Raw genomic sequence first — 27,279 nt, forward strand, 5'->3', positions numbered from 1 at the left:
CAATACACGAAACATCCAAAATCCTTTCCCAACAAACTTTGAATTATCTTTCAGATAAGGAAAGAGAGGCATAGAGGGACAAAATAATCACAGGACAAGACAGTAAAACACTGCCATACGTATCTAAGGATCTAGGTCCCAGTCCTTAAGGACAGTCAGTAAGGCACAGTGCCTCCCCTGTGGCAAAGGCTCCCCAAAGGCTTCCCCCTTTGTGTGATTTACATTTGCTGCTCTGTCCTACCTCTGCTGCTGGCCCTCTCCTTGTGCAATTCTTGTCTTTGTGCGACTCCGGGCACGAGGAGCCACTGCCTGTTCATACAGCTCTCTCACATGGCCTGCAAGGGCAAGGGAATTGCTGAATGCCCTGCTAAGCGGTGCTAGGTGTTAAGAAATAAAAACACCAAAGGACGTATTTTTAATGCATCTTTCTGCCACTTGATGGAAACCTAACAGAGTCTTTGTTACCTTGAGGGGAAAGGCAGAAAGAACTTCATTCCCAAATGAAGGTCAGAACATTAACAGGTAAGAAATTGAATTTAATATTGGAAGGACAAGAAGCAGATTAAGTTCACACTTCAACTCTGTATTTCCTGACACATCTTTATGTTCTTTCAAGATGCAAATACATGTGAACAGGAAAATTTGCTGACATTCAGCCACATTCTAGCTGGGGTGCTATCTACAACTGAAGAAAATAACAAGGGCTTTCAGGGTCCCTTATTACATTTAACTTGCTTAAGATAGCTTGTGCTTAATTGAGGCTGTGAAGCAACCATAATCAACATTCTCATGGAAGGAACTACTAGTTCAATATATATCATGGAGAAATGCCAGTCTTTCCACATTTAATATTGTGACCAGCTCTGGGGCTTTACTAAAGAGTTGCCCTGTCCTGTGACATTTTATAAAGTGTGTTGTTTACTTTTTACCTTGAAGCTAAATCGTGGGTCCAAAGAAATTTCCTTGGCTGAAAACAATTTTCTGTGGCAAAATTTAGGAGATATGAGTATTTGAGAGGTATGATCCTGTTAGACTATGACAACATCTCTTAGTGTTCTAGGAATTACGTAAGTTCAAACTTCAAAATGTGGTTGTTGTTTTTGTTTGGTTTTGTTTGGGTTTTTTTTTAACCATAAAATACGATTTTATTTTTCAACTTTTTCTATTTTTACATATTTCAAAGAGCTTTTCTTTCCCACTATCATCTTCATTAGAAATCTTACGTTAAAATTGCAGTGCCATTTAAAAGGAAACTGTTCAAGTAGAAATACTCTTGACAAGGTATGAAGGGCAGAAAAATAACACTTTGAAGGTGAGCATCACTATGGGACAGAATGGAATGAGTTTTCCTAGGGAAAAGACTTGTGGGTTTTTATAAAGAAACAGACATCTTATTTTTTATTTGTACATATTGAAAACATGAATAAATGTTAATAAATATCTTGTGAAAACTTTAACAGAAATTCATGATACATTGCTCCATCTTTTCCCTTAGGTAGATGAATGTAATGCCAACATGAGATGGTTTGAGATTAGATTTTGAAGTGTAGTAAATAAACAGGATTTACTTAGTTGCTTTGAAAAACTTGTCTGAAAAGTTGTTACTTGCATAAAAGTACCCAAGTATTGTCACAGTTCTTATACCTAAGAAAACTCATTGCACGTGGAAATGTAAGTCAAAATGTTAAATATACATGCCTAAAACCAGGAGTTATTTTTCAGAGGTACTGGATCATTGATGCTAACAAGTTCTAATCACCTGTGAGAGTCACACAGAAACATGTACATGGCACGTAGATGAATTCACTTTTATATTCCCTCTTTAAAAATATTACAATACTTTAAAACTTATTATGATATTTTAAAATTTAAAAATACAAGTATTCAATCTTTATTACCTTTATCACTGAGCTTTTCAGTTGACTTCTCCCAGTCAGGGAAGGACTGCAATGAAGAAAGAATAACCATGTGAGAAATGAAATTCACAACAACAGCATCTTGTTCAAAGGATTTATGTTGTAAACAAGTGCATCTTTTTGCCCCCGTTCTTGCAGTCACATTGTCAGGTATTTCAACGCTTTAGAAAACATAAGCTTGGAAAAAAGGAAATTAATACAATTTTCCTGTTCTAAACAGGTATTTGTTTCCTTCTTGATGATCCACTTCACAGACAGCTTTGTATCTTACATGGTTACTTTTTATTAGCTCAACTAAGCTAATTCCTTCTGCAAAAAAACCAAACAAGATACACTTGTATGAAACTTACATTCCCACCAAGTCAAATGGGAAATGTGTTCAGGAATTTGCAGGCTCTGTTACTGGGGAGATCTCACGTGGCTGGCTTACAGTAAAGTGAATGAGGGTTAAGAGGCTCGAAAGGAAAGTGTTCCCTTTATTCTCACGCTGCCTCTGAAGCAGTTAACTGGAAACCAGAGTTCCTGTGCCTAGGCAGTCTGGGTTGTGACAGAGCTATTGGAGACAGGGGAGCAATGTGACACTGATTCCTGGGTCACAGCAGGTGCACACTGAGACTGCTGCTCACAGGAGAGTTGTCCAGAGTGAAATCTGTAACTGGAAGGGTAGCCAGGACAATCAACAGTAATTAGTCACTAGACAAGTTCACTGGATCTGAGCAGCATGTGAGCTTCAGCACCTGGGTCTCATTGAAGTAAATAAATGTCTACGCAGAGGACAGATGCAGATGGAGTTACTGACAGATTGTTTCTTTGTCCCTCTTTCCAGAAAAGCTGTGATCCTCTTTTCCTATTTACCCACCTTTCCCTATTTCCCTATTACCTATTTCTCTCCTTTTTCTTTTTGTGCTCTAATTATCCATGAAAATTCACAGATTATATAAAAAAAAATTTTAAAAAGCTGCTCAGCAGTAATAACAATATTCCTCCAGACTGTTTTTGTATTCTCCCAAAAGCAAGGTTTAAATTCTTACTATGGAGGTGGCTGTGGTTGAAATAAAAGTCTCCCACATGCAATGACAACAGCCTGGAAACATTTTCATCCTGATGCTGGGGGATATTAAAAAAAGCAAATTACTGGAAAGCAATTTTGGTCTGTGTGTTTGGGAACAAATCATGCAGTAGAGCCAAACTCTTGAACTGTTTTGAGCATTGCTTCCCCTAATGGCAGCAGTGCCCAGCTGAATTCAGACCAGCTGAATCCTCAGCACGGCTCTGCTTTACCATTAATCTACACCAGAACTGGCACTGTGCTACTCCGACATTTGCTGGTTTATTAATGGGGAATGTGTTTCAAGGCTCACAATTCCAATGCAGTACATGGATTTTGTTGAAAGAAGTAGTGAAAATTTTGATTTTTCTTACTGTCACGAGTTCAAGGAGACTTGCAGCATTCTCCTTTTCCTCTTCTGTTCTGGGTTCTTTCATATTTATCTCTTCCAGCTCATTTTCCTGCTTTAAGATGTTGTCTATATACTCCTAGTGAAACAATGAAAAAGAACAAGAAAGATGCAGATGTTGGCTTAAAATAGCTATTTACATTGATATAATCATACCAACTGCTACGGAAAAGAACACTTTGCTTTCCCCACATTTCTTTAAATCAGTTGGATGGAAAAAAAGGGTTTTAAACACACCACTCTGCCAGAAAGCTACATGCAGTATAGGACTTCACTAACAGACAGGTTTGCAGAAAAAAAATCTGTTTCCAGTGCCAGTTCTTTTTCACTTGTTTATATCTCTTTACTCTTATAGGCAATGGAAAAAGGAAGAATAATATTTTCTTTAGTTCTTGATTTTGCTCTGACAAAGTGAAGGTGTGGCTAAAGATTTAAGATACTTTGTTCTGGAAATTTTTAATTAATTAAATATTGATTTATGAGCAATGAGGGTATTTTCATTGCACATTTATGCAATTATTAAAACTGTTTTTTCAGTGCTAATAATTGCAGTTCTTCCTTCCCAGTGTAACAAAACAGCATTCCTCTTTCTCTAAAAATCAACAATAGATCTGGGTGATGGAGACACTTTCTTGTCATTTTGGTGTGGAACTTTTCCTATAGTGCTGCCTTTGAAGATCAGTATGCAAACGAAATAATTTTTATACATTTATAGACTGAAAAACTGGTAACATTTCATTCTGATAGACTCGCTTATCCCAAACATGTCTGGGCAGGACAGCTGTCAGTGTTTTTCTGTTACAAGCATGTTTTCTTTGAAGTGTAATGTGAGGAAAAAAATAAATTATATAACTGGCTACAATATGCTACTACCTTCACAAATTTCACATGCTGTTATCTTTCAAATTCAGTCTGCAACGCCATTATCAAAACAGGTTAAATGAGTAAATTACAGGACACATATATTTTGTTACTCTCTGATGCTTAAGTAATAATGGGGCTTTGACTCTAAAATCTCTTCTAAGAGCATCTTCACAATGTGAATTAAATAAATGAATGTTTTACACCAACACTGAGAAGGGCAAAGCTGGTGACTTTTGGACTCCATCTCAAAACACTGGCACAGAAGGTCTAGCTTGCACCCTGCTCTGAAGTCCCTAATGAGGGATGGCCACAAACTTTATCAGACTGCTACACAGCCACTTCCTGGACATGGATAGAGTAACAAAACTCAGACTGGAACCTGGAAATGTTCTGCATTGATTTATGAAAACAAATACATAACCAAGACCAGAGTGTGTCTCAGTGACCAAGTTAACTGTAGAATTATGGTGAGCTAGAAATTCTTGTTCAGCTTTATAGATTTAAATTCTTAAGACTTTTGGAAGGAAAACAAACCCTAAGCAAAATAAAAGCGAAGTAACAGATATCAATATTGACAGCAAGGAAATTATCTGTTAGAGTACTGTCTGTGATGTATACTGGACTGGATCTCACCAGCATTTGCTCAGAAAACTGGGTTTCATAAGAGGTAAGTAAAACAACTGAACTTTTTCAGAAAAACACTTATAGCAATGTCTATGTATGAAATAATTCTTCTTCAAGTGTAGTAGATTTCTTTTTCTCACGTATATACTACATATTTATCATACCAAATTTGTCTGTTCTCTATTGCTTACTGGAAGAGTGAATAAATGTGGTTGAAATACCTTGAGGGAAAGCTGCAGTTTTTCTCTTAGTTCATCACAGAGTGGCTTATATTGGAATAGCTGGCGGATTTGCAGTTTTTTGGGACATTTTCGCACCGGGCCTGGCAAGGGCGCTGCTCCAATGCTGAGACCCTTCCAAGCATACCCTCTGATTGAGGGACCTGTGATCTCCCTCTGAACAGAGAGAAGCAAACAAAAAGAGCAAGAGGCTACTTATATTACTGAAAAATGCAGCTATTGGCAACGTGTCTCAGATGGAAAGCATGTGCTCTCCTTATGGAATCATAGACCTGGACAATAAAGCCAGTAGAATCCTGGGAACAATTTATCTATCCTAAAACATCTTCATCTGGTAAGATAAACTCCCCTTAAAATTGCTATATCCCCTCACTAAGCATAAAAGAATGGGACCATACATTCCCTGACACAACCTACCCTTTGCTTGGTCTGCTTAATAAACTGAATTTAACATTCACATTGTTTAGAGCTTCATTTCCCCACAGAGATTAAGGTCTATTGCTTTAAAATGAAAGATAGTTTTGAAACAACTATACCTCAGGGAGAGAAGATGCTTCCTGAGCCCCTAACTGAAGATAAGGAGGAACAATACTCTCTGGTTTTTTCTTCATTACCCAGGGGGATGCTTCAGCCAGAGGGCGGAGGACAGTAATACTTAAAACACCTGGTTTAAAGACACATTTTGCTAACAATCAGTTCAAATTAAAAACAATTAATGAACAATTGTCTCAGACCTACAGAAAAAGCCACTTACCTCTCTACAAAAAAATCTTATTACTAACAGATAAAACTCCATGTATTCATGGCTACCGATGATACCAGATCATTGAGTTGATTATAGAATAGTTGTACAAGTTCAGATTACTCAGCCCATTTCTAACAATAAACTACTTATGCTACTTGCTTTGATTCTTGGTGAACAGCTCAGTTGTATAGTGTGGGGAGGAGCCCAAACAAGGAAGAGCAGAGCATTCACCTATGTGTACTGAATACTAATCTCAGAAGTACTACAATGTATCCAGAACACCCGTAATTTCTCATTCTATTTTATACTTCATACCCCAATCACTGGACGGATTCCATTAGAGATGATTTATTTGTATTGTTTGCATAAATTTTAATGTTCTTCAAGATATTTTTTCCAACCCAACCCAAAAATTACTTAATCTACTGTGATCTATGCCACAGGTGACCTTCAAAATGGATATCACCACTGAGGTACTTTGTCACAATGATATAAAATTGTGAAGCCTTGTTGTCAAGGCAAATAGAGCCAGTATTGTGAAAGGTGGAGCAGGAAGTCTGGAAAATCAGATGTGCTACTATTATGAATGATAGCTGGTTGTCAGTAAATTTTCTTGACTGGGTATGTACACTTCATCTTTCTGATCTTTTCACCTTCTGCATTTTTCTGCCTCCCTTCATGTCCCTTCTTTTTTTCTTTTTCCCATGGCAGAATTATTTCATTTGGTTTCTGCAATGGAGAACCAGTCACTTGTGTCAACAGAAGTACATTTAAAAATGTGCCACACGTTATAAAAGTAGTAAGTGTGAAGGCTGTTTTATGTCATACGCTTATAAATCTATGAGAAATATATCTTGGGACTTTATGGCTTGAAGCAAACTTCCCTTATCATTCCCTCATATCCAGGGGAACCATACTTTTAACCATACTCTCTTTTAAAGATATTTTTTTTGTTAGTAGCCACCTATTACACCACGGTGTCTTTTATAGACAACTAACAATTCCAGGATGTAATTTTTTGCATTGCTACTACAAGGTGGTTGGTACCATGTAGGGTTGGCTATTCCAGTCATGTCTTTTCAGCATTTTAATATGTATCCTTTCCAACAGACGGGCTAAGGGTTAACATCAGGGCATCACTGTCCTCATTGCGACATCATTAATGGAGACTGTGATACATTCAATTTTTTAAATGATAAACATAAAGAATATATTCATTTGGTAATCCTTTTTATTTGTGTGACTGAGAGTGGAAAAAGATATGCCATCTGTTTGTTCACTTTTCCCTTAACAGTGCCCTTCAGTTAATTCTCTGCTTCCCAGAGGCTTCCCCCAAACTCCTTTTTTTCACTCCTAGAAGTGTGGACCCTTATTTACAAGGATAAATCCAACATTTCCTACCCAAATAAGAGTTTGAAACTTTGCAATTCTTTCTATTAGTAGTCTGTCAGAAAGGTTTTCTACCTGGCTGTTCTTGTACAGGATCCTGCAAGACTGCAGTGGCAGGATCACTGCAGGCCTCAGCCACGTACTTGTGTACATCCCTTTTTCGCAGGAGCTCCGTTCCAGAGCCATCTGCAGAGATGATGAAAAACCTGCACAGCCAAACACAGACATGGGGCTGTATCAAGAAAGCAGAACTCCAGTGTGATGGCAACAAATGTGCAAATACAGAGTACTGAACAAAGGGAGCACAAAGTTATGAACCCTGTACCAATACTGTGTAGAAAAGAACAGAAAGTGTTAACCTATGAATGCAGTGCGGGTTACCTGGGGGCATGCTCCTTATAGGTGACAGGTTTGTTAACCTCATCTGCTGCTGAACTTGTGTCCTCCTTGCCATCAGAGCCAATGCTGGGAATGCACACATCTGTGCTGCCATCAGCCAGGACCTAGAGCAGAAATTATGTGAAATTACTTGACTTAAAAGATCCTTTTAAAACAGTGACTTGCTGGTGAACTTTAGCATAACCTAGCCCAGTGAAAGAGAGAGAAAAAAACATTTCATGCTGAGCAACTGGAAACTCATAGGAAAAAGAAATAAAGAGGAAAACTGAAAAGACAGTAAAACCCCCCAAACATTTCTGGAAAGACATACTGTATCATAAATACTAATATCACATGCTGATATTTAATAAATGCCCAAGGACTGTTACACAAAAACACTCAAGCTGGTCAAGCCAGGCAACTGTATACTCAAGACAGACATTGATGTATAGCTACTGAGTGAACTTCTACAGTGTTTTCCTTCTTGAAAATACAGTGTGCTTATTAACTAATGTGACATTAACATATTCAAACAAGATAGCTAACAATGACCTGAAAAGGAATAATAATGCCTTTTCAAGATACAATTTAAATAAGGGTGATTCAAAGGACAGTCCATGAACTGAATCTGACACACCCAGTTTTTAATCCTCACTTGCAGAACTGATTTTTTGCTATAGTACAGATCATGCTAATTAAGGGAACTTTGAGGGTGAGCTAAACTGTGCACCATGTGTTCTGTTTCAGTCTCTCTAAAAATGGATAAATATTAAAAAAAACCCCAAACTGATATCCATCACTTAGTTAAGAACATATCAGAGACCTGATTCTGGCTACTTTAAATATTACAAGGTTACAATTTGACTTGGAGAGAAGTTTATAAGATAAAAGTAGAATGCGGAAACTTGTTTTCTTCTATGTATTCTACCTTGAAAGTATTTCCTTCAGGATCTGTCATCTCACAAATAGTGCTCGAAGTGTGTTTCATAATGTATCTCCCTGCTTGTTTCTCTTCTTCCTTGCTGATGAAATCACAAACTTCATGGCTATAAACTGCTGAGCAATCTTCATCAAAGAAAAGAAAGCCTCCCTTGCTGGGTAAAACCTATGACAGCAAAAAGGGAAGAGATTCAATCCTCAAAGGTGAAACTTTTAATTTAAATGTACTCTGAAAATGAAGAACAGATACAAAGATACAAATGAAGAGGACAGCTTTTAGACATTTGATACGGAATCATCGTTTAGAGGAACCAAAGGGAGAGAAGGCAGGAAGATGAGGTCCAAGAGGTAGGCTGATCTGAGTCTCTGTAACATTCAACTTAAGGAAATTTAAGACTGTGATTTAAGTATACTGTACCTTTGTGAGTAAGTAGCTAAACATTGTCAGAGTATGAAAGAGATGGAATAACAGGATTAATGAAGGCTATAGAGAAGGGAGGTAATCAAGGTGAGAGCTGCTAATGGCAGGGAACTCGGAACACAAAGATTAAACGTCACTGTCACAAACTAAAAATAATTCCCACCTGGTAAGTTCCCTGTGGCTTTGCTAGAATAGATGTCCCATCTCCAAAGACAGTACAACAGGTACCATTCTCACAATTTATTATAACAGTAGCAAACTCAGGATTCTCTAAGCGTATACCTTTGAGCTTCTTTATGGTGGCTTCTGAGGGTTTTTCTAAGAATTAATACAGAACAATGAGACAGGAGCACATGAATCATGGAAATATCTTAGGATTCAATTTGCTTTTTCTCTCATAGTGCTGGATCTTTATCTCATCAGTGCAAGATCTTCATAAACTTGACAGCATACTTTATCACATATTTTATGCTATGTAAACAATAAGCAACCTTTGAAGTTCTGGACTGCGAATTCAATATAGGAAAATCCAACATCAAAAAATGTCTGTAACCATCTGTAGCTGGCCAGAAAAGTACACTCTAATGTATCAAGTATGGTACCAACCATAATGATCTGGATACAGCTTGGATCACTGAAATTCTTTGTGCCTGTAATACAAGCTCTAAAATGTGAAGAAATTCCTATTAAGCAACAAAAATCTTGGAAAACAAATGAGACAGGTATGTTAATCTGGTTATTGCCCTTCCATTGAAGAGAGAGATCAGTTCAAGGGATTTTAACTTTTAAAATCCCACAGGGAGATGTTCCTGAACATTTTCTGCTAACACAATAATGGTCTTTTCCTACACTGTGTTTGAACAGTCCGGACACCCACACAGTAAATATCCCTTTCATTGTAATTTAGGAGGACAGGACTTGTCTTGCAAATGAAGCAGTTATACAGAATATAACACCAGCCAGAAGAATCACAGATGACCTTTAGCCCCAGCTGTTTCAGGCAAATATATGTTTCCCTTTTCTTGGCAGGACACTTTCCACAGCCATATTCAGGTGGCTCCAAGGTCAGTGACTCCATGGCTTCACTGGGGAATATAAAGATGCCTTGGTCCTTACATACCTCTTCAGTTAGAACTCAAAGCAGCTTCCTTGTTGTTATTAGGGCAGGTGGAGAGGGCAATGAACACACTAAAACTCTGGCACTGTGGTCTCATGGTGAAGCAGGACCATATAGGTATGAAAGAAGAAAATTTAATTACTTGCAACAGTATAATTTTTGCACTGAATATACTGCTGAAGGAAAGCACCAAACTAAGCCTAGACAGCACTGGTGGATCTGTTATCTAGGCTGCTGGTATAAGCCACCTTCAGTATATATTTTGACAACTTTCTCCTTCACAAGATACGTTAAATGCAAGAAAAGTAAGTGCTCCCCTTTTGATGTTACCTCTTTCCACACAACCCGCTCGTACGGAACGGTCTTCACATTTTTCATAAAAAGTTGTGATCCTGGTACCATCAGCATGCTCCACTACTCTGTTACCACGTGGCCTATCAACAATCATCACTTCGTCTTCTCGTACGGTCACAATCTGAAAGAATGAAGGACTTCTCATTAATATCGGCACTGTGATTGATACTTGTGACAGCAGCAACAATGATATAAGACATCAGGACTGAAGCTCCAAAGAAGCTTGACTACCACATCTTCATCTGCTTCAGAGACAGAGTAATCACGTTTTCTTCAAAATCTAAAGCTACAGTGCAACAACACAACCTTTAGGATGTTTTCAAAGAACAAATGCTACAACTTATGTGATGGCAGCCCTGTCTCTTAGCTTATAGACCGTGCTATAGTAACACAAACACAGTAATACCGTTCCATCAGCTGGGTTTGTGGCCTGATACATAAAGAGTGGCTTCAGATTCATTCTTGTTGCACCCTCTGTGCCCACTCGAGTGCCTAATGGAGTTGTCGTTATCCAGGTTCCTGCCTTAGGTTGCGCAGAATTGGCCTTTTCACTGTCTTTTCCTGCAGAGACAAAAATTTCTGCATCAGACATGATATTCTCTAAGGCAAAAGACAGAGTCAGTAAAGTGCAGAGTTTGTGAACATCGCTTTTGACAGAATTGCAAAATGAACTATTTAACAGGCCAGAAGGAAATTACAGCTCCTGCTACTCAAAGACATGCCCCTGAACTAGCCTTATCTAATGTGCTTCCTTGCAGAAAAAGTAAATAGCATGCTAATGTCATCACTCCTATGGTGCATCAGAAGAAAAGGATGAAGATCTCATTATGAAAGGCAATTGGAGAGATCTTATTAAGAATGTTATAGAGAACTTTTGTCTCCCACACTCAGGAAAAATAAATTAGACTAAGTGTATGCAAAAGACAAGAGCACAGTCCAGAGAGCAGGCTGAAAGGCTTAGAGCAAATATCTAGCAAAAAACCACCTCCCAAACCAAAAAGAGATGAAATGCATCACTAGAAATTTGTCAAGAATAAGCAGAGGAGAAGAAAGTGTGGGAAAAGTGAAAAAGTGATCATAAATAAAGGACAAGGAATAAAGGACATACACTGGTCATAGATACTAAGAATTCATATCAGAAAATGGTTTGTCAGAGTTGTTCTCATCTTTGTAGTTATCAAAAGAAATATCCTAAGAAAAAAAGACTGGACTTGACTCAAAAAGTCTTTTTGTGACACCCTTCTCTTTGGCAGCAATTTTTATTCACCTATTTCCAATAAATTGTATGTCAATATGACAGGTCAGAATTATTCTGTGTACTAAGTAATACTGAGAGTGATCTCAGACTACACTCTGAGGTATGAAGTAACCATTATTTAATTCTTTCTCAGTCAAACAAAATACAGTAAGAATGGCTATATTACCAGCAACCCCAAGTCCATACAACCAGCTGATAATGACCAATAGTAGGTGCCTTGGAATACATTGAGTGAGAAACAAAAACGTATCCTCTGTGAGAGAAGCATTTCTTAATACAAAGACTAAAAACTGTAAGACAAAAGTAAGGATTTAACACCACTGTAGTTACAAGGATTTGTTTTAAAAGACTTCATGTTCACTCTGATACTAATGAACCTCTCACACAACTTTTTACTTATTACATTCCTACCATATTAGGAGAAAAAGAAATTTGGAGTAGGAGAGAAATTATTTGCTATGAAGGTAACATAGCAGTGTGCAGCACCTGAGTACAGATAAAATTGCATTTTCACACTGTCAGAATTTTCAGACTAAAGAAATATACTCTTTATTAAGCATCATCATCCATAATAACTTTATATCTGTCCAAAACACAAGAAATTAACAAGAAATGTTACCTTTCTTAGTGCTGTTCTCAGATAAACATTCTGATTCTGGTAAGGATTGCATTTCATCTGGAATTGTATGTGGTGGTAAGACAGGACCAGAATCAGGGCTCTTACTCACTGTGCCATCAGCAAACAGAATCTACAAAAATCAAGGACATGCTAGAGGTTAAAATCAATTCAAACACCACTAGAAAGTTTATAAGAATGTGTCACAAACGTGATAGTTACTAGAATACTGTGGGTGATGGAGAGGAAAAATGTAAAATCTCTCCAAACGAATACAAGAAATAAAGAAGCTATCTTAAGGAGAATTAATAGAACAGACTATTTCATCACAATAATCACCCGGTCCAACTGCCTGACCACTTTAGGGCTGACCAAGTTAAAGCATCTTATCAATGGCATTGACCAAATGCCGCTTAAACGCTGACACCCTTGGGGCACCCACCACCTTTCTAGCAAGCCTGTTCCAGTGTCTGACCACCATCTTGGTAAAGAAATGCATTCCAATGTCCAGTCTGAACTTCCCTTAGTGCGCCTTTGAGCCATTCCCACGTTCCTGTCAGTGGAACCCAGGGAGAAGAGATCAGCACCTCTCTCTGCACTTCCCTGTCAGGGAGCTGCAGAGAGCGAGGAGGTTGACCCTCAGCTTCTGTCTGCAAAGCAGGCAAGCACAGAGTCCTCAGCCCCTCCTCTCAGGATGCACCTGCCAGCCCTTCCTCTGGCTCTGTTGTTCTCCTCTGGATGCACTGCAGGACCTTCCCACCCCTCTGAAGTGGTGGTGCCCAGCACTGCTCCTGCGCTCGGGGTGGGGCGGCAGCAGCTCTGAGCACAGCGGATGATCCCCCCTGTGCCCGGCTCTGCTGCCGTGTTTGGTGTCCCCAGGACACGGTTTCTGCCCTCTGGGCTGCCCGGGCACACCCTGCTGACTCTCACTGAGCTGCTGCCACCAGCACCCCCAGGGCCCTGCCTGCAGGGCGCTCTCCAGGCTCCTCCCCAGTTTACACTTGTGCCTGGCATTACTCTGTCCCACGTGTAGGATCCAACAGTTGGTTTTGTTAAATTTCATCCCATTAGTCATTGCCAGAAGGAGTGTTATTTGCTGCAGTTCACAGATGTAATTAATGGAGACTCTTCTAATAGCAAAAAGGAGTTATAAAAATAAACAGTAAAGATTATTCTTTGACTAAATGGTCACAGGTCAATGACTTTTTTTTTTTTGGTAGCAGTGATAATGCATCTGTATTGACATATTGATCTGTACTGAGATATTCCACATGTCTAAGACTGCTGTTAATCTTTTACAATAGCTAAGAAAAAGAAGTCCTGGTTATTTATCTAATGATGGGTGGTTTCTGAGATCCATTACACTTAACTCTTGACATGCATGTTCTCTATGTGTCAGATAAACTCTAGAATTACTCCAACCATCCCTAAATTAATTTATAAATACAGTACAATGTAGAAAAGAAATAGATAACATATAGAAACAACTCTTGAAATTGTTACTGTAAGGAATTAAATATTTCTACTTTTTTGAGTGCTTATCATACACAATAAATTTCTGGTGATTCACAGACATTAAGTTGATATTAAGAAGGATGTACTCAACCTTTTAAAACAAAGACTGCGGTAAAATCATGCTAGGCACATAAGATCTACGTTTTTCCATCAGAAAATAGTATGTTGAGAGTATACAGATGTACGGCAGCTAGTTTCCCTGCTTGTTTCTGAAATGGATATATTTCTCAGGAATCCTGGCTAAATGTTTTAACATCTAGTGTGATGAATAAATGTAAAGAACTTACACTAGGCATTGTAGTCTATTTAGACAGGAAAAAGAAATTCAGAAAAAAAGGAATTATTTTGACAGATTCTGAGTCAAATTAGATGGCTCCTCTTTTCACCTGTTTGCTAACTACATATAGAGTCTTACAGTTAAAAAAAAAAAAAAGTTGTTTACAGTATTTGTAAAGATAGCCTATACCACCTAAACTGTACCAAAGTTCTAGACAACCGAAATAGGTATAAACAAAGTGGGTACTTAGGAATACACAGACTTTTTCCCCTGAAAATTTAGGATACGTAAAGGTATCTGCAGGACTGAAGAAGAGTTCAGGTCTTTTCTGGATCCTATATGAGTGTTTAAACTGAAAAAAATATATGAATGCTTTCATTTTGCCAAAAATATTCAAAGCTGAACTAATCCACACTTCAGAAGCTTAAGTTTAGGAATGTAGTTCTCTGAACCATATTCAGCTATTTCCTAATCACAAAGTTATTTAAAATCTTCTTGTGCCTGAAATTTTCATACCTAAATCTCCCTAAGCTCTGACTCTCAACAAAGCCAAGAGTATTTTAGTCTTGATATGGCAGGATAATTCAGTATTACTTAACTCCTTCATCTACAAACTGCACACTTCTCGATCTCAGTAGACAAAAACAAGTTTAAGGGTGATCTCCTTCCATCACATTGAAATGTACTAAATTGTACTGCTTGTACTAAATTGTATTAAATTGTACTCTGCTGAGTATACCTGGGTAGATCCATCCATCAGGTACTTTATGACAGTTCCTTGACTAGTGATGACTCTTGACACCTCTTGTTCTGCTTGCCTTGACGGAGGTGAATAAAGATGTGAGTTCTTTACCATTTGGGGATAACTCTGTCTAACCATAATGTCCACAGCAGGCTGCTCAGCCTGTCCACTTTTGGTATCTTCATGCTTTTTTTCACCTTCAGTAACCTGATGTTCCTCCTCTCCATTTTGCACAACCTCTTCCTCCTCTCCTTCATCTGCTTTGGCCTCACTTTCCTCTACCATCTCTTTCCCTGCTTCAGTGGCAGTGGCTTCACCTTTCAAATCTGAAAGCAAACCTTGAATCACTTAATACTGCATAGCACACATTTCAAACAGTGTTACACACCCAGCATCATGGTGTCGACGGAAGAGATACAACTTTAGCAGTGTAAGACTAACTCTCCTTGGCTGAATCAATGATCCACAGAGTAAAAGATAGACTCTGATTTTAGAGAAAGTTCAAAACAGTTACCTACTCAGAAATTCTGCATCCTCTTGTGAAGGTGGCTTGTCTTTCCAATTGAAAACAAGGGAAATTCGAAGATGGATTTATTATGGATGCCAAACTTTTGGAAGACTAACATCAGGTGAAAAAAATTCACCCAACTGAGTTTCATCAAGTTTGAATTTGTATCGAAACCCAAGTAATATGTTCTGTCTGCTTGAGCAAGTAAGTTTCTTAGATTAAATGATGGCAGTGTTTTGAGTGTGCTATGGGGTTTAATTATGGTGATTTTATTGAGAGACTTCAAGTGAGTGTCTATAATTTCTCTGTTCACGTCAGCTACTCAGCATTTCAACTTATGCTTCTTGCCAAGCTATGTATGTTTGAGAACACTCTGCATGTTCTTTACTTCATACCAGATTAATCAGAGTGCATTTACTGGGCTGTACAGATTTGTTGTACATAGGTATTAAATGACATCTGTACGTGGCTGTTTTTATAACTAATTAGATGACAACAAAATTCACATTTGTCTGCTTCAAAACCTAACAGCATGCCTAAAAAAACCTCAAGATTTACTACAGTTTACAATACGCAAAGATGAACTTAACAATGATTTTCAAAAACACTGGAAAAAATAATTATTGCAGAATATTTGTCAGGCACAGAAGCTCTAAAGTATCTATATACCCTACCATACTTCTAAAGGAAATCCCATAATAAGGACAGAAAGATTTATTGTGAGTGTTTTCTCTCTATGAACTGGATAGTATAAACCAAAAGACTTCTGTGAAATAATTCCTCTTTGAAACTGATTGCATCTTTTAGAAAAGCAACAAAACCCCGATTGTAAAACAACCAATAGCAGAGACTCCGTCACAGCCTTGTTTAGTTTTGTTAATAATTCTTACCATTCATGAGTGTAACATTCTTACAAATGAGTATAACTTAAATCTAGTATAAAGTCCTAGTTTTCAGTGTCAAGCCCCCCCAAACTGTAATAACTTTGTATACTGTGTTTACAAAGCTATCACCAAAATTCTGTTTCCTTGTACTTCCAGGCTGGCACCTTTGACCTTTTCTTTGGTAATTCAATGGAGTTCTCTGGTGAAATGAGCTCATTACAAGATACAACTTCTGATTTAATCATTCCTGTCATTCTTCCCTGAATCTTTCAAATTATTAACATTTTGTCTTGGGGACTTAAGCATATATACTTTCAAAGAAAGTGCAGACACAGGTAAAGTAACCAACTTCCCACTATCACTCAAGACTCCTCAATAGATATGTATTTATTTATTAAATTTGCTTGTTTTTCTTTAGTATTCCAATCAATATGCATATTCAAATGATTATCCAACATGACTCCTAAGGGCTTTTTAGGGTTGCTGCTTCCTTGCCCTCAGTCTTTTATGTTCAACAACCTGTGATTCTAGATTTTATATTTGTTTGAATAAAACAATATTATTCATGTTGCAAATATTATTAAATAGACATTATGACAGACTTAGCATTCTGACATGTTAAAAACATTAGAGTTATATCTAAACCCATCCATGAAGAAATAATTTTAGAAATAATTAAGAAATTAATTTAATAATAGTCTCAGCTTCTCCTAAATTCTTTACTTTGTAGTGTCTCAGAAAACTCACCTTGAAACCTTTCCCTGAGGAAAGTTAATACAAGTCCATTTGGACAGGAAACATTCAAACTCGGAAAAGCAGGAGCATCTGATATCTCTTGTGTTTGGGGAACTGGTTCTTCCTTTTCCATCTACAGAATGAAAAATTAATTAAGTCTTATTCCACATTTTAAAATAATAAAGAAAAAAATAGAGTTCAGGTTTAGTCTGTACAGATCCCTTTTTAACAATACTTTTTTTTTTTTAAGTGCTGTCTACCACTCATTTAACATTTTCAGAGTTTATGGATTCAGAAGTGGAAACATTAGTTGTTTTCTTTGATTATGCTATCATCTTTCATTCACCTTGAAGAATCATCCCCTCAAAAACCTATGTAACAATGGACTACACTATGCCAGTAGTCATAAGATGAAAAAGTTTTGGGTTGCAGACATAGATAACAGAGAGAACTTGTCCTGGTATTATCCCATATTCTTGCTTTTTAGTAATAGAAATATAGGGAGGAAATGGCAGATATTTTGCCACCTGTTTTTCAGCATAAAGGATTCTGAATATTTTACATTTAACTTACATAATATTACTGGTAATTAAGGCTACGCTCAATACCCTAAGATTGCAGTCACAGCATCATGAGGTAGAAGTCACAGAACAGAGCAGAAGTAACCCCCAGTTGTCGTCTACTTCTCTCTGTCTAATGGTAAAAACAATAATTAAGTTTTTAGGTCTTTACAGGAGGCTATTTTGTCTCTCAACTCAAGATCAAACAAACCTAAACCAATTCTTTTAAATCTTTCCCACTGGTTAAGTTTTCTAGACCTGAAATCTTTCTTCATGCTTCCCTTAAAATTTTCAGTGTGGCCCCATATTTTTCTTGCAGTTCAGCATCCATAACTGGACACAATACTCCAACTGAGACTCTACCAGCCCTAAAAGAAAAATAACTTCACATATTTAGCAGGCTACACTCCTCTCTATTCAGGTCTTTGCCCTTCTCACAGGAAGATGGCATTGTTGACTTACGGATAGCCTGTGATCCATGGCAACTCTCAGACCTTTATACAACGGTCACTGACACAACTGTTACCCGTTCTGTAGATATATACTGATTATTTATATGTAATTGTAGAACCCACCTCTTACTCTTACTGAATTGCATCCTATTTTACAGACCATGTGAATTTATCAAGTCGGATTTGGATTCTAATCCTGTTCTCCGAAATACTTGCAGACTTATACAGACAGGTGCAGTACGCACTAATATAGATACTCTCCAACCAAAGTAAGTCCAAGCCAAATAGTTTAAAGCCTTTCGGTTTAGAAGTCATCCTGACAGATTTTAAATTATATTTTTCTATAGTCCATTTTTCTATAGGGTTTGTGCTACACAATTGCTGTATGTTTTGCTGAGTGCTGTTTGGCAACTCCTTACACCACTTTCCATGCTGAAATTAAGTAAGGAGCCCTTTTTGTGGATATGCACAGAATCTGTTTTGAAACAACAGCCACAGTGTTACTTCAGCCATGAGGTACTAAAACCTACTTCAGAATAGAAATTCAGAATCTGCTTTCCAAAGACTCATTCATCCTTTCCAAAGACCTGTACTGTGATAGAAATACTTCAGTTAAAGGAAAAAGTAATGTTCTCAAATTGCTGGTCCCTGGCTTGTTATCAGCTGGAAAGACCAAATAACAGAGCAAGATTCTGAAAAACTGTCTTCAGTTGTGGTTGTTTTTTTTTGTTGTTTGTTTGTTTGTTTGTTTGTTTTGTTTTGTTTGTTTTGTTTTGTTTTTTAAATATGGGTTTTGGGAAGCACAAAAAAGTTCTACTTGGTTAAACTAAAAGTTTAGCAGATCTTGTGGCTGAGATATTAATAATCATAGAATGGTTCAGATTGGAAGTGACCTTAAATATTGTCAAGTCCCAACCCCCTTCCATGGACAGGGATAATTTCCACTAGACCTGGGTGCTCAAAGTCCCATCCAGCCTGGATTTGAACACTTCCAAGGATGGGGCATCCTCAGCCGCCCTGGGTATCTGTTCCAGTGCCTTAACCACCTTCACAGTAAAGAGTTTCTCCCTAATATTTAATCTTAATCTTCCAGTTTAAAGCCATTTCCCCTTGTTCTGTCACTACATGCTCTGGTAAAAAAATCCCCCTCCAGCTCTGCTGTAGCCTCACTTAGATACTGGAAGGAGCATTCTAAGGTCTTTCTGGACTGTTCTCTTCTCCAGGCAGAACAACCCCAAGTGTTTCAGTTTGTCTTTGCAGGGGAGGTGCTCCAGCCCCCTGATCAACTGCAGTGTAACAACTGTGACTGTAAAGCCAAAATTGACAAAAGTATGTGGGCCACTGTGCTTCACATCATGGAGCCATAAAGACTAAGTTCATTAACAGCTGCCAATATGTACATCTGAGAACAACTGAAAGAGTAAAACATATCCTTAAGAGCACCAGAGATTGTTAGGCATTTGTAAAGGCAAAGCTTAAACCCCTCTGAGAAGAATATATGTTTCTTTTACAGAAGTTCATGCATTTGAATTTTTGTTTGTTTCTTTGGATTGGATGTTGTCTCTTCTCTCACCTTTTTTTCTTGCTGTACCAGGTGATCGGGTGATGAAGGGGCTAGTTTGTTATGGTTTCCTTTGGAAGAAGCTTTGGAAGAAGCTTTTCCTGATTTTCTTCTGTCAGACTTATCTCTTTTCCCTGGAGCTGGCATCAGTGTAATAGGAGAAACTGTTGTCGGAATTACGGTCGGAAGATGAACAGAAGGGATGTTCAGAATTCTTGCTAAGACAAGACCTGTTTCATCATCTAAGGAAGGGAAAAGCAATATTTTCAATGTAATTAAATTTTATAAATGTAGATGGCCACATTTTATGTTTTAAAAAGATTTTATACACTAAATTTTACCTTAGAAATAATAACCTCAATGGGGAGTTTGTTATTTCAGATAGAGGGACTAAATATATAAGAGTATTTAGAAAATCTTTGCACAGACTGACAACTTAATAGTCTAAATGACATCTTGAAACTATTGCTTCCCACAAGTTGTCACTTGGTTGTCACATCAAAAATAAAAAAAATACGATTTAAAAATTCTCTTTTTCCTCCAGAAAACTTAGAAGTGGAGACATTCTGAATCTAGTATATAGTAAATGATCACTGTGTTATGCTTTATTATGGGCTGATCCAGCACAGAATGACTCTAGAAATTTTGTACAACATAGGTCTATTTTACTATAATTCTTCAGAAAGATTCTAATGATCGAGACTTGATAAGGCTCTTGCAATTCTTGAAGCCAAGGATTAGGACAGTCTATTAGGCATGTCAACAGGACGTAGTCATGCTGCCTTTCAAAGCAATTTCTTGAAAATAAAAGAAATACAAACTTACATTTTCTGTAATTATTTCAACAAACTGACATTTCACTTTCACAGGAATTTCACCTATGCTTTTATTTTGGTTGCCCCCAAAAATGAGAACATGATGTCTGAGGGTAACAATGAAAAGGAGTGGATTGTCAAGACTGAAATAAAGGTCATTTAGAAATCTTGAGATAGATGTGAAATTCCAGAGGACTGACTGTTAAGGAAGGTTTCCCTTCTTTTATACACACATTCACATGTTTAGGACTTGGAATTTCACTCTCATAATTTTGTCAAGACATAAAGAGCAGGTGCAGAGGTTCTATAGTACCCAGAATCAAAAGCCCTGCTGGTGCTCAAGCAGTCCCAGATTCACAAAGAGACAGTGAGATTATTTCTAACATAAATGATCTGAAGTTAACCTTTGATAATGCTGGAGAAAACAAAGAATAATTCAAGACTTGAAGAAATATTAACATTTCCTCCCCCTCAAAAGAAGTTGTATAAAGCTGAAAAACTACTTGAGGCTTTTTGTCACATTAGCTTCCCTAAAAGGAGAATTAAATAGATGAAGTGTGAAAAACAGTAAGAAAAATGAGAATTAGGTTATTTCCAGAAAACTATTTCAGTACTTCAGAGAAAAAGGGTAATTTGCACACAATTCAACTGATCGGTGGAGAGAAACTGCAGATTTCTTGGTATACCATTCTGCATTAGGGGTGGATGGCACAGAAGAATCATATAAGAGAGTATTTCTGGTCAGAATTTTTCTGAGCCCTTATGATACAAAGACCCACGGGAATTTGGCATAAGCAAATGATCACGGAAAAACTGCAAGCAAAGAATGCCAGTTAGCAGTGCTGTAAAGCTCAACATGGCAAGGATTATTCTAATGTAGAATAGGATCATTATGGTGAGTGTGAAAAAGCCTAAACATCACAGCTGACATGTAGGTGTTTAACCAGACATGTCTCTCTTTTATGCCAAAATCCAAGTCTTTGCAAGCCACTATTGTGAATGCTCTCTTGGCCCAAGTCTAAAAAGTCCTTTTTTAGCAATTAATTTGTAAAATATATTTGAACAATTAAAACTGAGTTGAATGGTTTACCACAGTCCACACAAAGATGCATTCAATTAAATGTTTTCATATTTTAAGAGCTGAAAAATGCTGGAACTATTTTCTGATCAGAGAAGGGTTTCACTTTTATCCATAAGATGATTTCAGTGGCCTTTCAAATGTAATGGAAACAAAAAGCTCTTGGTAAAAGCAGACACTGTTTTCACTGTGGTTTTCTGAAGCAATTGCTTCCAGTTGGTGAATGTGTTTATTGAAGGGCTGAGAGAAATCCCTCATTTATCTGCACAACTGTAACCTAAAGTCCAACTCCTAAAGTAAAATGAAAGTTCCATAATCGCCTATATAAGTTTACAAAAATATTATTTCTTGGAAAACCAAGAAGACTCCTCAGCAAATCACATTTTCTTTGGCTCAAATTAATTGGCTGATTTTGCTGGGCTACTTAATAACAATACTTGCACGGCTCTGTTTTCACAGTAAGCAGAAAAGCTTGGAGACCTCCCTCCATTTTGAAAATTGAATCACAGAATATTTTTTGACAATGTAATCTCATTTTGAGCCTTGCTAAAAATTCTCTACCATGTAGTAACAGCTGCTGAGAAAGGCAGAATTGTATGCAACAAATTATTGGGTTAAGGAGTATATGAAGGGGGAAAAAAAAGGAAAAAATGTCCCTATGGTTCTCAAATATCCCATTCTATTTGCTTACTTTACCTGCTGTCTCCCCTGTAGGTCCATAATAGCTCAAGGACAGCTGGATTCCATTTTCCAAGGTGGCTGAAAAAGATCCAAACTTGCTCACAACTTTCTTTTGATTTTTCAATTCTCCTTTAGGGGAAAAAAAAAAAAAAAAAAAAAAAAAAAATTAAGATAGCAACACATACCAGAACCACCTGACTTGTAAACCAATGGCTGGTGGGAAAAGAGGAACCACAGTGAGGATGACTAACCGAAATAGACTAAATAGGGCAGGGAAAACCAACATTCCATTCATAGGTTACTATAAAACAGTCAGTTTTGTGCAATACACCTGTGGGTTTTTTTTACCCAGAAATAGCATTCTAATTAGCTAGGTGTGTAAAAACAGGTTTAATAGCAACAACCAGTGTAGAGTCTTACGGAATTTAAGCAGCAAAGGAACCTACTTCTGGAGTTATGGATCCTTGTTTCTTGGCTGACAAAAATGTTAAACTGTCCATTTCTTTTGCACGTGGCCTATGCACTAATAAAAATCACTGTCCCTCACATGCTGTCACAGGGACAGGAGCTGAACTTTGATTATCCCCGAGGGTCCCTTCCAACTCAGAATATTCTATGATTCTATGTGGAGAAAGTAAAAGAAAGGACAAAAAGCTGAGAAATTACTTCCAAAGACAGGTCTGGGATTTGTAAAAGTGGATCAGGAGTCAAACTGTCATAGAGGTGCAGATCAAGGTATTATGTGAGGAGTATGTCATGGTGAAAATAACATGAACTAGGCAAGATACATCTCCCAGACACTGGATCCTACCTTGCCTCTACTTCAGCTGCAACTGCCTTAAAGAGATGTTCTGTTGGTAAACCTGGGATTTCCCATAAGGGGAACAGCTTCTTCAAACTGTGAGGAGTAGCAGAGAAGACTACAAAAGAAGGTTAAGGCAGGCCAAGCCATCTCCCCAACTCATCAACATGGGACACATACTGAGACCTTGTCTGCTCCTCTTTCTTGTCTGTCATTGCAATGCTTATTGCTGAATACTACCTGTAGGGTGCTGGTTTGGAGTTTAGACTGCTTTACAAGTTAACCATCGTATACCATCCAGCCACTGTCAAGTATCAGAGTGGATTGATTCTTATCTTCCCTACTGCCTTTCTATAAGGTGCTCCTGTTTATATGGGAGGAAAGCCTCGTACTTGTGCCCAGTGAATACAGCTTGTCTCAGATACTCACACTGATGACTGCCAGTACTGTCTGGCAGACCACAGAATGATACAGACCAGCTGTCAGTGCAGACAAAAAAAAAATCTTGTCTGTGGAAGGGATGCAAAGTTTGTATTAAGACAGCCTACAATTACACTGCTGGCAAGCCAAGGGGAGAATCAAAAGCAGGATGCTTTCTAACACTGATGAAGATGAAAAGAGCTAATATGTCTAAGTTATTCTTTCCCAATACTCTTCAGTTTGGTGACAGCAATTCCATAATGCTTTTAGCAAACATAGACAAATTATTACAAACTGGGTTCCTTCTTGGAAACACTCTCACCTGGGTTCAGAAAGGATTTGGATTCAATGCTTTCTGAGTATTAACAGTATTTCAACCAACTGTTGAAGCTGCTGAATTGCAGAAAGATCTGTTTTCAAAGCAAAGGTCTTGAGGAGGCAGTAGTGCTGTGTCATCTGACCCAGAAAAGGAGGTCCACATCAAAAGGGGAAACCTTCCTTTCCAAGAGCAGATATTTACTTTGGTCACAATAGACAGGATTCAGTTTTCATCTTCTTAGGCTTTCTCAGGCCACTTTAAGATCTGAATGAGTCTACCACTAAAGAAGAAAACTATTTTCTTAAGGAATGGTGATTTCCTCGCTTTGGAAAAGAGATTGGTTTGCACATGTTGACCTGCACTGTGCTTCTACATCTTGCTAAGACCTCTGTGTACAGTGCTTAAGTCAGCCAACTGGATTTTCACTTTGTTTTATGAAACACTGACTTTTCCTACTCTCTTCCATTAGTAACAATGTATTTTCTGTTAGTTGATAAGTTTTGCATCCAGTTATTAAATATACCAAGCTATTAACTCTTTATATCAGTGACATCAATCCACAGACCTGATCCAATTTGCTGTTCTTCATTAATTTCTTGCTCTTCAGCTTCTTTGAAGTTTTCCTTGGGGTCTGTGATATGAATGAAGAAATTGTGGTTGTCTTTTATGACTTTCACCTTTATCAAAGTTTCTGTAAAGCAATGGAATACTATTATTGCTTCCACCAGGCTTCAGAACTTATTTGCACCCAAATAAATGGTGCACCTGCAATTTTAAAGCACTCAAAAAAAGAAAATTGCTCATAACTGGACTGAATCATGTAGTAGAAAACCAAGGTGACAGAATTAAGGTTATCTAAATTTAGACTAAATATTTAAAAACTTCCTGATAATTAAATCTGCGAGTCTGCAGAAGAATCTGTTACTTAGATATATTGCATTTGACTAGAAAAATAATTTGAACATTCTAGAAATATCATGCATCAGTTGCCATTGAACAAATAAATACAAACTGATTTTTCTGCATTTCTAGTTTTCTGGTACTTTATTTATTTATCAACTGTTAACATATTACAGGTAACTGTAAAGATTAGTAGTGATAGAGCCTAATATGGAATTTCTTTAACTGAAATTTAGTGCTGAGACATGAAAAAGCATTTATGGATTAAGAAAGTATTCTACCAGTTGCACTGAGTCAAAGAAAAGCATACAGAAACAAAGAATCACTTTTTACAAACTAGAAATAAAGAATCACTTTTTACAAACTCTATCTTCTCCACTTGAATCTGTCCTCCATCAGATGGGAAAAGATATTGATGGGTTCCTGATACTTGAATGATATCCTCCCCTGTATTGTAGCCATGAAACTGGAAAAAACAAGTTTTAAATTATCTGTAAATGAGAAAGGCAGTGCACGTGAAAGAGGTAAATGAAGGACAGATCATCAGGATCACACTGTACTGCTCAACACCTATGCTTAGGTACTTAACTAATGTAATAAAACCTTGAGCAAATATCTAGCATGCTATCGTCATATGCAAATAATTTCCCAGTTACTAACTGAAGTAAATTGTTACATGTGAAAAACCATCATGGAAACTGAAGAGTAGCAAGTAGACTGGTGGGTTAACATACAGTGTGAGAGAAAAGTTCTGATCAAGTACGAAGAGACAAAGTACGATGCCATGGGATCACATAAAGGGCAGGTAAAGAGTCAGCTTTCTACCCTCTAGGTTTTGGAATTCAGATACTGTAAATCTAATTAGATTGCTATGCCTTCCAGAGTGCCACAAGATGGCAAAAATTATGTATTCAAGTAAGTTCAGACTGAAATGTCATTTATTTCTGAGTCTGAAGTCTGTACTTAAGCAAATTTAGACTGATTTATATTGAAGTATGCTAGTTTTGGATGCAAGACAGACTCTGCAAATATAAGGTGGTGCAAACTGCTGAAAAACTGTTTGAACAAAACTCGTGAAGAGCTCCCTCATTGCAACAGGCAGAAAAAGGGGAGCTGCTGTCTCCACTGAACTGTCTAGACAGGAGTTCCTGAGATTCCTAGGGACACAAAACACAATTACAGTTTAGATTTCATGTGCCTGAATCCCCAGGGGTGAGCTGAGCTCTACATTTCATGTTGCACACATGCCAATGGAGTTATTTTCTGAAACACGGGAAAAATATGTATTTTAGATTAGGGTACTTCAAGAACATCAATTTTGAAAGAGGAAATGTAAGAAACAGTGATTTCCAGTGTGGACAGTCAAAAGTTCAACTAGGTCTAGTCGTTCCTTACTATGGAAGATGGGACTTACGTTCTTATGTTAAGACTTATGTTCTCCTTTCCTATCCTCTCCCACAAAAATCTCAACATGATCAACTTATGTTCGTGTTCATATCATGTTACACTAAAAAAATTAAATAATTTGGGGTAGGATAATCTTGAACATCAAGAACTGCTTAAAAAAACTTTTAGGAAAGGATCTGCTGCTAAAACAATGGAGCAGAGCCAGTTAGGCTTAATTTGCCCTGAACTCAAATTTCACAATAGATAATAGCTCTGATGTAATCTTGACTCTATATATAGTTAGTGCTTCTCTAATGTGGTATAATAATACAACTCTTTACCTTATAAACTTTCTCAGAACATGGTTCTGGAATGCTATGATCCTCCTCAAGTTCAGGGGCTTTTGTTGACTCATTTTGAGACTTCTCTTCGGGAGGTTTTTTGTTTGATTCCTTACTTTCTTTATCTTTTACATCCCGTCCTTTCTTTTTACTTGGCAATTTTCTTTCCTTTTCTAGTTTTTCTTCCTTTTCTTTTTTCTCTTCCTCTCGTAATCGGTCCTGCTCCCTCTTCCAAGCCTACAATCAACATTAGGAATTAAGCACCAGGTTTATCCTTATACTACAAGATATTTCATATGTGCATGCTGAAAAGAGTAGAAGCAAACAAAACCAAAGTAATCAGAAGTTCTAAGCTAAGACACATTTCCAAATGTGTCAAAAGTCTTACAATATTATGCACCAAATTTTGAATAAAATTACTGATTCATTCAATCCTCAACAGCAGCTATTGTTGACCACAGGAGATGAATCAGGTGATTATTCATGTCTTACACAATCAGCCACAGGAGAATGATTTTGTTGAATACTTTGCTACAGTGTTTACCACCAAACCACAATGCACTGGTATTAATTACTTAATTACTTAATCTCTTGCACTGGTATTAGTTTATTCCCCAAATGCAACTGTGAGTTAAAATGATTTTTAATTTTTACAGAAAGAGAAATGAGGGATTGATGCCAAAATTATCAGAAGACATTTGGGATTTTCTGAGTCTTTAGGGGTTTGTAGCACTTCATAGTCTAAACATATGAAAGCAGAAGCATTTCTGGGGAAGAAATGGCAAGCATTGAGAGTTACAAGTGAGGTGTTAGCCTCCATTGAGCTGTGACAGTCAACTTCATTTCCTATCTACATTTCCATATCAGGACTTGAATTGCACAGCATTACACACTGTGAGGAAGATGAGACATAATATGTCTTTGAGGAGTCAAAAAAAATGCAGGGGAATACAATATCAATAAAACTAGATTTGTGCAGATTAATG

The 27,279-nt window shown here is 37.4% G+C and overlaps 1 protein-coding gene across 1 annotated transcript in view; it reads right to left on the bottom strand.

Annotated features, from left to right (window-relative positions):
* SPAG17 (sperm associated antigen 17) overlaps positions 1-27,279 on the bottom strand; it is a 91,047-nt gene that overhangs the window by 10,595 nt on the left and 53,173 nt on the right. Inside the window, exons 20-38 of the mRNA XM_058419492.1 lie at positions 26,294-26,530; positions 24,921-25,032; positions 24,232-24,357; positions 22,141-22,254; positions 19,564-19,793; positions 16,991-17,111; positions 14,849-15,177; positions 12,321-12,450; positions 10,850-11,004; positions 10,420-10,564; positions 9,136-9,290; positions 8,541-8,717; positions 7,616-7,737; positions 7,310-7,440; positions 5,637-5,764; positions 5,083-5,256; positions 3,339-3,452; positions 1,899-1,944; positions 242-335 (exon numbers count right to left, since the gene is read on the bottom strand). Of these exons, the coding sequence (XP_058275475.1) occupies positions 242-335; positions 1,899-1,944; positions 3,339-3,452; positions 5,083-5,256; positions 5,637-5,764; positions 7,310-7,440; positions 7,616-7,737; positions 8,541-8,717; positions 9,136-9,290; positions 10,420-10,564; positions 10,850-11,004; positions 12,321-12,450; positions 14,849-15,177; positions 16,991-17,111; positions 19,564-19,793; positions 22,141-22,254; positions 24,232-24,357; positions 24,921-25,032; positions 26,294-26,530 (2,840 nt within the window). The remainder of the gene's footprint in view (positions 1-241; positions 336-1,898; positions 1,945-3,338; positions 3,453-5,082; positions 5,257-5,636; positions 5,765-7,309; positions 7,441-7,615; positions 7,738-8,540; positions 8,718-9,135; positions 9,291-10,419; positions 10,565-10,849; positions 11,005-12,320; positions 12,451-14,848; positions 15,178-16,990; positions 17,112-19,563; positions 19,794-22,140; positions 22,255-24,231; positions 24,358-24,920; positions 25,033-26,293; positions 26,531-27,279) is intronic.

Source organism: Hirundo rustica, chromosome 2, assembly GCF_015227805.2.
Source record: "Hirundo rustica isolate bHirRus1 chromosome 2, bHirRus1.pri.v3, whole genome shotgun sequence".
In the NCBI taxonomy this organism is placed as follows: domain Eukaryota; kingdom Metazoa; phylum Chordata; class Aves; order Passeriformes; family Hirundinidae; genus Hirundo; species Hirundo rustica.